At 43.7% G+C, this 12,527-nt stretch overlaps 2 protein-coding genes and 1 long non-coding RNA gene across 3 annotated transcripts in view; 1 reads left to right on the forward strand and 2 right to left on the reverse strand.

Moving 5' to 3' along the window:
* Positions 1–3: 3 nt before the first annotated feature.
* On the reverse strand, positions 4–503 carry LOC116695755 (keratin, type I cytoskeletal 9-like; the record flags this gene model as incomplete). Its single annotated transcript, XM_032526208.1, has 1 exon — positions 4–503. A coding segment is annotated over exon 1 (324 nt), but the record flags the coding sequence as incomplete, so codon positions are not given.
* Positions 504–906: 403 nt separating this feature from the next.
* Positions 907–12,527, reverse strand: part of LOC116696171 (uncharacterized) — a 19,732-nt gene continuing 8,111 nt past the window's right edge. The window contains exons 2-3 of the long non-coding RNA XR_004333643.1: positions 8,572–8,578; positions 907–918 (exon numbers count right to left, since the gene is read on the reverse strand). This is a non-coding gene — a long non-coding RNA (uncharacterized LOC116696171). The remainder of the gene's footprint in view (positions 919–8,571; positions 8,579–12,527) is intronic.
* Positions 11,931–12,527, forward strand: part of slc22a23 (solute carrier family 22 member 23) — a 25,885-nt gene continuing 25,288 nt past the window's right edge. Inside the window, exon 1 of the mRNA XM_032526947.1 lies at positions 11,931–12,365. Within this exon, the coding sequence (XP_032382838.1) occupies positions 11,931–12,365 (435 nt within the window). The remainder of the gene's footprint in view (positions 12,366–12,527) is intronic.

A 12,527-nucleotide genomic window follows, 5' to 3' on the forward strand; every position in this document is an offset into this window, starting at 1 on the left:
CATTCCGCCTCCCGTACCGCTCATCATTCCGCCTCCCCTGCCGCCCGACATTGCGGCGTTAACCATACCGCCCGACATTGCGCTCATCATCTCGCCTCCAGAACCGCTCATTTTTCCGCGTGACATTCCGCCCCCCATACCGCCTCCAGATGACTTTGAAAAGGTGTAGTTGTTGTACTCTGCGTCCATGTAGGGATCGTATCCATTACCGCCTCCGTGCATGATCTCGCTCCGGGAGTACTGCATAGTCCCCCCGCCAGTCAAGTCACCTTTGGAGCCGACCCTGCGGCCCGTGTACAGGGCCTTCTGAGACCCGTACATACTCATTCTGACACGGAAACGGCAGCCAAAGCGACTCTGTGGAAACTACAGGGAAACTCAGCAGGCAGGTAGTGTAGTCTCTCTCTCTCTCTCCCTTTCTTTCTCTCTCTGTGTGTCCACCTGTTTGCCCCGGGCCCCTGCTCTCTCTGGTGCAGACTGCAACCGAACAGCAGGGGAGGATCGTTTTTGGAGGTGGTGACCACACCTCTATGACTCTCCCTATAACTCCTGAGCCAAACAATCGTGTCTTCGTGCCACTCCCCTCTAGACCAAACTCAGCTTAGAGGCAAATGTGCGTTTGTGCTGTTTGCTAGTTCTATCTTTGTGGGGACCAATTTGACTTTCAGACATGTGAGGCCGTCTTTAGGAAGTTCTATAAGGCCTTTTTTTTAAATTCTGGACTTTTTTTTAAAGGATTAGACATTGTTCAAGGGTTTCTAGGACATTAAAACGTAAAAACATTTTTAGAAAGTTAAGACAAGTGATTAATATGAGGTTAATGTTGTGGTTAGGGTGTGGTTAGACAAGTATGGTTATGGAGGGACCTAGAATACATAATGTTCTCACAAGCATAGAAGTAGAACATGTGTGTGTGCCCTGGTATGCACAACTTGTGTTTGCCAGTGGAGCTACAATAAATGCATTGATAAAAAAAAACACAAAAAACATAAAGATAAAAGACATATTTCTCACAATTTTCATAATTTGTATGTATTTGAATGCTATTTCTTACATATTTTTTGAAACATCTGCAGTCTGCAATAACTCTCTTTTTAAATGACAGCTGCAAAGAGCTTCAAGGCAAACTGTTGCAATGACAGGGTGATGCCTCAAACCTTTACAGCCCACCCAATCCCTCATGCTCCGTCTCTTTCACTGAGAAAAAAACTCCCTCTCTCTCTCTCTCTCTCTCACACACACACACACACACACACACCACACGTATGGCTGTCGGGTATGTATGGACACAGAGACACACAGACACACACCGACACAAACACAGAGACACACACCAGACACGACAACAGCACACACACACACACACACACACACACACACACACACACACACACACACAACTTAAACACCTCCAGCCAATGGGTGGGTTTCACCAGAAAAACAGGTTTGACAGCTGTCAATGAATGACAGTAATGTTGGTTGTATTGACTGTCTGAATATGATAAATGTAAAAAAGATAAACTTATGGAGCCAACCCTGATTGACTGATTAATGCTTTATTCATGTCACACTTATTTTGTTTACGCCCTAATTTAGTTTTTGTGCAAAGCTCCAGTTTTACGAACTTACAGATGTGTTCTTTGCAACATGTGTCACACAGTCACTTTTTCTTGAGTAACTCAATCTGCCAAATGTTATTCTTTTTTTTTTATATGTACTGTATCATCCTGATATAATGGCATCATGAGTATGACTTATGCCAAGCAATACAAATGTTTCCTAACTTAAATGCACACAGTGTTGTACAGATCAGTGTGAGCTTCAATTCAGGTCCATCCATACTGTACATTCATGGATGCCGCAAAATGTGTCTTGTGTTTTTCTTTTGGCTTACTCGTAAGTGATTAGCTGTCATTTTAGTGTGTGATGCCTACAAAGTAATTGTTACAATTGCATCCATGCTCCATCTACAAACCCATTTACCTTTTCTTACTTTTAGGGGTGCAAGTTCATCATTAATGAACGGGGCGGCTGTGGATCAGTGGTAGAGCGGTTGCCTGTCAATTGGAAGGTTGGTGGTTTTGATCCCTGCCCCTGCAGTCATTGTCGAAGTGTCCTTGGGCAAGACACTGAACCCCGAGTTGCCCCCGGTGCTGCGCATCGGAGTGTGAATGTGTGTGAATGTTTATCTGATGAGCAGGTGGCACCTTGTACGGCAGCCTCGGCCACAGTGTATGAATGTGTGTGTGTATGAATGTGTGTGAATGGTGAATGTTTCCTGTAGATGTAAAAGCGCTTTGAGCAGTTGTTAAGACTGGAAAAGCGCTATATAAATACAGCACATTTACATTAAACATATTAATATCCTTCCTGTGGAGTTTAAACAGAGACTTCATCTACAGTAGACTGTAGAGTTGGCTGAGAAGAAGTCACATAACAGAATAGTCATCAAAAGGGGACAAAAGGAGACGCTTGTGAAAGTTAAAGGAACATGCCAACTTATTGGGACTTTAGCTTATTCACCTTATCCCCCCAGAGTTAGATAAGTCCCTTCTCATCGACGTGCGTGTCGTGACTCTGTCTGACGCATCCAACGCTAGCCTACTGCTCCCAATAAGTGACAAAATAACACCAACATGTTCCTATTGTGATGTATATAGTCACAGTGTGTACAAATAACAAGGTCACATGAGACACAGCCATATTCTAACAGTATACATACCGGAAACTATATTCTCAGAAGGCGAAGCACTGCTCCATGGGCGGAGTGATTAGTGCAACACGCACGGAGATGAGAAGGGTATGTATGGACTTATCTAACTCTGGGGGATACAGTGAATAAGATAAAATCCCAATAAGATGGCGTGTTCATTTAAGTCTAACCACAAAAGGTCACTTTTAAGTGGCAACATGGCAGTTACGTTTAGGCATCAAAACGACTGGTTAAGATTATAAAAAGGTTTTTGGTCTGGGTTAAAACAGCGGCCCCCTTACTTCTGGGACACAAACACCCATTTCCTGGGTGAAAGTCTTAATTTTCTTTTTTGGTAGACAGCCTAAAAAGGATTTTTTTTTGGTTGGGGGGGGGGCATGCTACAGGCAAGGATCAAGGAACAAGAAGTGGAGAAATCGTGAAGCAGTGCATTACATGCTTAAAAGCCTTTTCTGCGTGCTGGTGCCCCTCTGCATGCAGTTGGTGCTCCCTTTGTATTTTATTTGGCCCCTAACCCCTCACACAGCCTGAGTCTGCCACTGTTGAACATGGTAAACACTGTACCTGCTGAACATCAGCGTGTTAGCATTATCATTGTTAGCATGCTGATGAGCTCAAAGTGCCGAGCTTTGCTGTGCCCCCGGTGCAGCCTCACAGAGCTGCTGGCATGGCTGTAGACTCTTGGTCTGGTTTTCATTTGAGATCAAAACTATTTTTATGGGGATGGATCACCAAAACAGCAGCACAAATTGCACAGAATTAACAATACACCGAAGGAGAAAGCAGAAATGCACAGATACAGGTGAATCCAAATTGTGTTTTGCTGTTTTTGAGTCAAGACCGATCATGTCTTAAAACTTACAAGTATGCCTTGGCACAGAAGCAGCTCATCTGCAGGCCAGTATTTCCATTAGACTTTGGTCTGACACAAGCCACTAGCTCCAATAATAATGATAATTATAGTCATAAATAAAAGCAATAAGATTGTGTATGCCAAGCGCTTGACCCTTCACTTCAAGGACAGTCTGCCTACAGTACACCACAGATAAACTCAGCAGCCATTGAGGAATGTACTGTAGCGTGTGTGTGATTGTGTGTAAGACTGTGAGATTGAGAGGTATGAGCTTGCATGAGTGAAAGTACGAAAGGCAGGAGAATCAGGAACGCGCTTATTACTGTGTTTGTTTGCAGTTTAAGATTTATTGCAAGCAGTTGTTTTCTATCCACATAATTGCAGACTTGGTTTGGAAGCCTGAGTGTAGAAGAATTTTTTACCCATCTTTATTCCGGGACATGACGATCATTCCAGCTCTTCACTTTTATTACCATCGACTTAGTCTTGGAGCTCTCGTGTGCTCGCCGTGAGTGATTCATGAAGATAATAAGCTGCTCTGACATTTTTCTCAGGGAAAAAAGAAGGTCCCACCTTGTCCTCTTGTTATTCCCCGTGGCAAATTCAAGAACACGCCTTTGCCTGTACATAAACTCACCCCGATACACACCTTTAACCTAAACAGCATTCCAGCGCAGGCCTTGCTTTTTTCAAAAGCATCACTTTGGTTCCTGATTTAAAGCTCTGAATGTGACAACCTTAATGAACCTTAATATAAATCAGGACAGAAGACTGAGATTGGTATTGTCCTGTGCATGTATAATCTGCTGCACAAAAGCCTTTAAAAACTAATCCCTGAATTCAACACATCTACTGTATGTGAGTCTTTTTTATACTCAGGTTAAAGGAGTTGTATCATTTTAGGGTGTGTATGAGGCGTAGGCCCAGTGTCCCCACCCTTTCCCCTCTCCTTTCATTCCTGATCACTAGAGACAGGATAAGGCTTGCACACGTTAATAGGTTTGTAAAAGTTGCCTGACATATCGAAGGCAGTGTGACGCTGTGTATGTGCAGAAACTCCCTTGGTTGCAGAAACTGCTCCTGGTCAGAAAATGTAAATATTGTGATGCATGGAAATTCAAAATCTTAAAGTAGGATTCAATCCAGCATTGCAGTTCATTAAAGAGGTAAATGAAGTTGTCTAAGTTTGGATCCTGTCCACGATCAGGCACTTCCTCTATAAGTCTTGGATCTGAGAAAGTCATTCATGCCGTCTTATCTTCCCATTTTAAATACTTGAACTTTCTTTTGTTTGGCACCTTTATCTCACTGTCTACTGATTCAGTTTTTGCATGTCACTGGCTCACAGTTACTTTTGGCGGTGAATAAAAAAACAAAACAAATGGACTGTTTGTGTATAAAAGCCCTGCATGATCTTGCTCCTACATTTCAGAGATTTCACCTAAATTAAGGAACTCTCTCTTTTCTATAATGTTTTAAGGAACCTTTAATCAATATGTGTTTTATTCTGTCACTTTCAATATTTCCTGCTTCACGCATTATGTCTTTGTCCATCACTATCGTGTGAAGCAGTAGTTGAAGGGGGGGTCACCTGATGACTAAAGTGATAAGAAAAAATAAAATCAAGCACATTTCTATTACTGAATATTTTTTTCTGAGCATACTTTAACCTCTTCATCTTTAAAACTCCTTTAAATGAAACTATCTGGGAGGAAAGACAGTGCTCACCACTCGTGTCTGCATGCATATAATCTTCTAATGGATCAATGGATCAATGTTGCGTTAGCAGTGTGAAAACCGTATGATGGGCTTATGTTGGAGTCATTTATGTTATGTTTATGGCTTATTGTCTACGTTGTTACTATTTCGTTGAATGGTCTTGAATATTGTGGTTACTGTATCTTCCTGTCTTGACTTTTGTCTTAGGTGGGTGGTGATGATGAGAGGGGGGACGGAGGGGAAGGGTGTTCAAGGTTGCAAGTTAAATGTTATGTATGTTCAAAAATAAAAAAAAATAAAAATGATTTAGGTTAAGATTTGGATTTAGGTTAAGACATAAGAGAATTTGCCCTATCTAAATTAAAAAATGATCCTTTAGTCTAACTAAAACTTCCCCAAATTTGAAGATACATGGTTGTTACTGACACCAAAGATATTCAGTAAATAAAGTGGACATGAGGCAGAGGTGGAAAAGCACTCAATACTGTGTGCAATGCTTTGGGACGATATCACAAAGTACAAAATGTGACACCTGAGTACAGGAGTACACCTGTTCTGTGCTCCTTGAGCCGTTATAACCTTTCAGATCGATGTTAAAATATTAAAAACGCCCTGCGATCACGTCCAACTAGACTCACAGACGAGCTGAGGTAAGCTCCTCCTGGGCGGATGCCGGCTCCACACCCATGGACAGGAATCAAGGGAGGAGTGCTTTTTATTATAATCCTACTATCATATGAAACCCCTTATTCCAACACACACACACACACACACACACACACACACACACACACACACACAGCTGTTAGCTGTGCTGTGCTGTGCTGACTCAGACTGCATCGCTGCATGTACAGACAGATCATCTCTTTTCACTTTGACACTCCGTAAGAGGAAGAGCCGTTTAATGTTTTTTTTGTTTGTTTTTTCTCTCTGTCTGAGGGGTTGTCTGATCTTGTCAGGCCCTTGGCATCTTCTGTTGGGATGTCAAGGGGAAAGTTTTTAGTCATTAAGCCAAAGGATCAAAAGTGGTGCTGGTGATTAATGGGGATAATTGCTGGTGTTCAGGGTGTGGCTGCGTGTCTGGGATTCTTCTCACGATTCAACCATATCTATAAGGTATAGGAAACCAGGGACATGGTTTCCAAGAAAAAACACCTTCATGGCTACATTTCCTTTTCTTTTGGCTGAAGATGTGCTTGACACTGAAATACAGTCACATCAATGCTGTCACAAGCGTTTGAGTTTTAACCAAATTTAGCTTGTTTTTAACATGTTTTCATCTGCTAATCACCAAATTAAAGCTGTAGTGCGTAGTTTCTGTCTCCCCCCATGAGGAATTGTAACTAATGACAACAAAACTGTTGTTGCATGATACAAGCCTTCTATGATCGCTCCTCCACGCAGTTGCTAGTAGCCAAGGAGGGCACAGAGGATTAAAACAATATGAGGGACTGGAAGAAATAATTATCTTTACTTGTGTTTCTGCGCGTGAAAGTCGCCGGACGTCACAATCTCCTGAACATAGCCATACTGAGAAATACAGGGAGAGCTGTGTGGGGCTGATAGTCTAAATTAGCTTTGTAGCAACTCATTTGGCAATGGCTTGAATGTAACGTAATGTAAAAAAAAAAGTTACACACTAAAGCATTAATGCTTGCTGGGATCTTTTATGAAAAGTAAAAAGTGTGACTCATGCAGTTGATTATCTCTGCAGATAAAAGACAGACTCGATTGTTACACGCTTGAGCTGAATGCCAAATTCATGTCAAGGTGATCCCATTTGTTGACGTAAGAGTTCACATAATAACTAAAAGCAGAGCCGGTTATGCACTGGTGCCTGTGGCTGCTCTGCTCAGCACCCTCCGGGCTGCTGGCCTGTACAGGTGACATCCAGATGTAATCCGGTGGTGCACAGAGAGTAAATTCTAAATGAATTATGTTTCCATATATACAGAATATTAATCAGCAAGTTTAAAGACAACATTTAAACGCTTAGGAAAAAGTTTTTTTTATCAAGTGGCCACTAAAATGTACAGTATGATGTCTATCCTCTTTTAAGCTACACATTTAGTATCCTATTAGCTTTATTGCTTTTGTGTGTAATTGTGCTCTTCAAATAAACTGTTAAATCTCAATCTATTTTCAAGCTTTTTTATGAAGCTAAATTTATGAGTAACTTCAAGGTAAAAAATCTATATTAGAATCATAACTTTTCCCAGACAAATTACAAATAAGCTAATAATTTTTATAAAATCTACTTAAAAGATTGGGCAACTTTAAAACAGTTTACAAAGTGCTGACAAAGCCAACCCAGGATACAAGAAGACAATAGGACAACAGAAAGTAAGGCCAAACAAAAGCAAGACAACACAAAGGATGAACACAATTAAAAGACTAACAGCGATAAAAAGACAACTATAAAAAAGAAAAATGACTCTTTATCGGAAAGGCTGTGTGGTAATATTTTGTGCATGTATCATTGCTGGAATGAGAAGATGAATTAGACTCTGAGTATAATGAGTTGGGGGATTTTTATCAGCTTGGAGCTGGATCCAAAATGCAAACGGCTACTGGAACCAAACATGAGCGGCTGAGCCAGAAGTGGATGTGAAATAAATTCCCAAATTGCTTCATGAAAATGATGAAGAGGGAAAAATTAAAAGACAAACAGCCCTTTCAGCTACAAAGACATGCAATTACTGTCCACTATAGCACAAAATGGCCGAAGCTGCTGAGCAACTGTGTCCTTTGGAAGTGTTTTGTTTACACAGACACACACACTGTTTGCACAAACTTTAAATTATCTACTGACTCTGCGGTGGAGGTTAGGGTGGAGCTCAGTATGTAGCAACCAGAAATCACACACACACACACACACACACACACACACACACACACACACACACACACACAGTCGTATAAAAGAAGGAGTCAGGACTCCAGAGGGTTTGACAGACCTACATTTTTAATAGAGCACACTGAATCATAGGGAGGGAGGAGAAAGAAAGAACACCTTTGCAGGTGTGTGTGTGTGTGTGTGTGTGAGAGAGAGAGAGTGACAGAAAAAGAGAGAAAGGGAGAGAATGAGCAGATAAGGGAGGATAAAAGAAAGGCAAAACTCATTCGTCGCTTGAGGGACTTTGCATAAAAGGTGAAAGAGGTGACTGTGCAGGGAACCGGTGGGAACCGAGAGCTTTGTGCTCCGTTTCAACATGGCTGCCTACATCTCCCATGGTTTTTATAATATTGTGCTGACATTGAACCTAAACAGTACATCTAAATACACTTTAAACCTATAGAACAGGGATCTTCAACAGGGGGTCCGAGACCCCTAGGGGGTCCTCAGAGACCCCCTGCATTGAATGTTTTTTTGAAAGAGGAAAAGTCTCAACATGAATATCCAACAATATTAGCAAATATAAATCCCCACTGCTTACTGGCCCGTAGGTACGGTAGTCACTGAGGCCATGCACAGATACAGTTCATCCTAAGGATTCAGTGTGCCACATGTGCCAGCAATTACTAGGCTATTTTAATAGCTTAGTATTCTATGCAAAAAAGGTATAAAGGCTTTAGGTTGCATGTTATTGTAGGCAACTTATGCAGTAGGGAGTCCCTGCTCCGCCTCTCTTTCACTTGGCTTAAAACAAAGTTGGAGATCCCTGCTGTATAAGGTATCACACATAAGAAGATGTGTGTCCAGTGTGTGTGGTTCTGTCTGGTTTAAGGCCGTAGGACAGCAGAGCAGGCTGCTGAAACACACTGATCCTGTGTGACAGAAGTGTACCTGTGCTGCAGGGTGACATGGATATGCCTCCTGGGGGTATGGAGACACAGGAGGGGAGGGGGTGAGTGGGAGTGAAGGGCTGTCACTTGACACCTGAACCAATGTGGGTCACTGGTCTCATGGAGACAAACAATGCTCTCCACCTCCGCGTGTACAGAGGAATTATTTCACTCCAGGAATGTCATTAGAGAACAGACTGTCTCTGATGTAACTCTATTTGCATAACTTAAAGGACCATGTTGGTGTTTTTCGCATGCCTGAGCCCATTCACCACCATAGTAATCATGTTATTTTACACATCGGTTTTCCTAAGCATAATGTAGTGGTTTAGATCCTGTAGCCTCTCTTAACAATTGTCTATTTCACTGAGTTAATTAAATATGTCTGAGTGTAACTAAACTCAGAGGCTTTAAAGTCTGCAACAGGATGCTGCAGAAATCAGAATCCAAAAGGAGTTTTTTTGTAAGTAAGTTGCACAGGAAGTTTGCCTTGGTGATTGGTGCATACATACACAAACATGTTAAACATTAATAAGGAACAAATACAACAAACAAATACTGTATGTGCATGTATACTCTACATTTTACATGTCTTGCCCTGTTAATTAGAGGCCTTTTATCACTTGTTGTAACCAACCTTGAGCGCCTGGACATGTTTTTTAAATGACTTTATTATTTATAATTATTCCTCCTTTATTCCCTTCCACATCTCAATTGCTAGTTTTAAGTCTTCTGCAACACAGATTGATGTTCATTTTTTGAATTATGGTCTTGTTGTTTTTAAAATCGACAATAAAGCAGCAGGTGTTTTAGGGCGTGGCTATGATGTGATTGACAGTTCCCGGCCTGTCTCATATGTAATATAACTATGGGACAAAGATATATTTAAAACCTAGCAAAGCTAACTCTTACCTCGTATTACGTAGGCTAGCTTTCAGCAGCAGTTGCATCCAGATTGTAACGTAGAGTATAAGCAGCGGGCCGCATTTTGCTGTCCCAGCCCGGCCGCGTCCAACAGAGCAGGAACCGAACCTGACCTGAGCCCAACAGGCACTAAGATATTTCTGTCCGAGCCCAACCCGATCCCGACACAGTTAAAATCTCATTATTTCCTCATACTAATGGTACATGTATGTTTTTTTGTGTGGAAAACAGGTGGTGGTGTGAGTTTTTGAACGTTGGACAGAGGTGGGCTAATTGTTTCCCCCTGCTTCCATTTTTCATGCTAAGCTAGGCTAATCCCACATACACAAACACACGTGATTGATATTCATCTTCTAATATATTTCTTGGAATGAAAGCAAATGACATTCTGCCTAGGGCCCTAAGGAATTCCTGAGCCATAAGATGGGTGTGGTTGGCACACTGTAACACACACACACACACACACACACGGGGAGAGATGATTGATAGCTGAACACAAGTTGTCACATCTGTTACACTGTCAGCCGCACCCTGAATACCAGCTCCATTTATTTCAGAAGCACCGGGGATAAAACTGTTTGCTATCAGGTTCACACACACACACACACACACACACATACAAGGTCACTCACACTCAAGTCATTTGGGAGCAGCTGCAGCCAAACCAACAGCCTCAACATCCGTTTAAAGACATTTGAGGCGCAATTCCTGGCTTCACCGTCCGGTCGACCGTCCAGCAGCGGGTAGTTTATTCCCTGTCTTGTTCGGATGATAATCATCTGATTACTAGAGACAAACAATGCAAGAGCGCGCGTACTGTGATCTGTTGACGCCCCCTCGCGTCTGACAAGCAGCACCATCATCCAAAAACACTGACATCCTCCATTGTCTCCTCAAACCAGTAAATAATTCTGCCTATTGATATGACACATAAATGACGCAAATCCTCCGTGGGACGTTCGGTAAACGATCACAATGCCCGCTATCGCCATAAAGAAAACTCCAGCAACATCACGGCTTGCTCATTTTTAATATAGGCTAAATCATCGTGTCTCGATGCAAAACGGGAATGACTGAATCATAACAAGCTTTATGTATAGTGGAGAGGGCAGAGGCGGAACAAAGGGGATCATTGTTGCCTGCAGATGCCCGTCAGTGGTGCAGTCGCCCTTTGAAGGCTCTCCAATCGCAGCGCATAGCGCGACCGAGGGAGGGCGGGGCTTGGACCCCCCCCCCCACATCTCTGCTTCCAAACCCGGTTTAAACACCGTGTCCCATTGACAAGACGGCGAGAATACCGAGCAGCGTATTCCACCGCGTCTCTGAACTCCACACCGTCAAAGTTGACCGGTGATGACTTGGAGCTCGCAGATTCTAGACTTCAGAGACTAAAGTGATGCGCACCTCAAGGAGGTCACCGTTTGGACAGGTATGAGACCTGTGGCGCACATGGATGAAGGACCAGCAGATGTTTAGTTGAGTGTGGATGTAGCTCCATATTCCACTTCTACACCACCAGCAGGCCTGGCCCAGTTCAGTCCCACATGGATGGATCCCGCCGTAGGAGCTGCACTCATGGAATACAAAGCCCGTGCTGGTGAGCATGCCTGTCTGTCCGAGTCCACTCCTCTCCGGGAGCCTCTCCACAGCTCTCTCCCCCCTAACGCAGCTTCTCCACTCGGACATCTCCTGGTCGCTTCAAGCCCCCTCGCCATGAGGACGACTGCTCGGTGATTCTGTGCCTCTGCACGCCTGCACGGACCGGAGACCCCTATATTTGGATCGTGCTTTTGTTGGCTACACACGCAGGATTTATCTGAGCCGTGGGCTTCCTTTGTGTCAAAGGGCTTAACGCAGAGTGCGCGGACGGCAACAGAGCGGGGCTTTACTTCACCCGCTGTTGCGCCCAGCTGCTCTCTTTGTGGCCGGGTCGTGATGGCAGCCGGCCGGCCGGAGGAACAGGACCACCCGCCCGAGAACGGCTTCACCCCGCTGGAGCACCCAGTGCCCCGGCTGCTTCCGCACATCGACCGCTCGGTTCTGCCGTCTCTGGGGGGCTTTGGGAAATATCAGAAGCAGCTCGTGGTCCTGACCTGGATACCGGCATTGTTCATCGGCTTTAGCCAGTTTTCGGATTATTTCCTTTTGGCTCAGCCTAATGGCACGTGCGTGCAACCTCTCTCTAACGAGAGTAACTGGACCACGAACACCCCGCCGGTCAGCGTCCCCGGTGGCGCGCCCGCGCTGCAACTCAAAGGCAACGGCACCATCAGGGAGGGATACGGCGACGACAGTGGCGGTATGCTGTGCGCCTGCAAGGAGTGGAGGCTGGAGCTGCAGACGGGACTTAGCCAGAATGTTGTTACCAAGGTAACGACTGAGCACCTTGGTAGAACCACACTGTATCTCTCTGACAGAGGAAACAGCTCTCTGTTCACCATCATCTTCATCATCTTCATCACTGACAGTCTCAGTTAAGAGCAGAGGTTGAGACAACTGACAAGTTACTGACCATAGTGTGTGTGTGTGTGT

This window comes from Etheostoma spectabile, chromosome 9 (assembly GCF_008692095.1).
Source record: "Etheostoma spectabile isolate EspeVRDwgs_2016 chromosome 9, UIUC_Espe_1.0, whole genome shotgun sequence".
Taxonomy (NCBI): domain Eukaryota; kingdom Metazoa; phylum Chordata; class Actinopteri; order Perciformes; family Percidae; genus Etheostoma; species Etheostoma spectabile.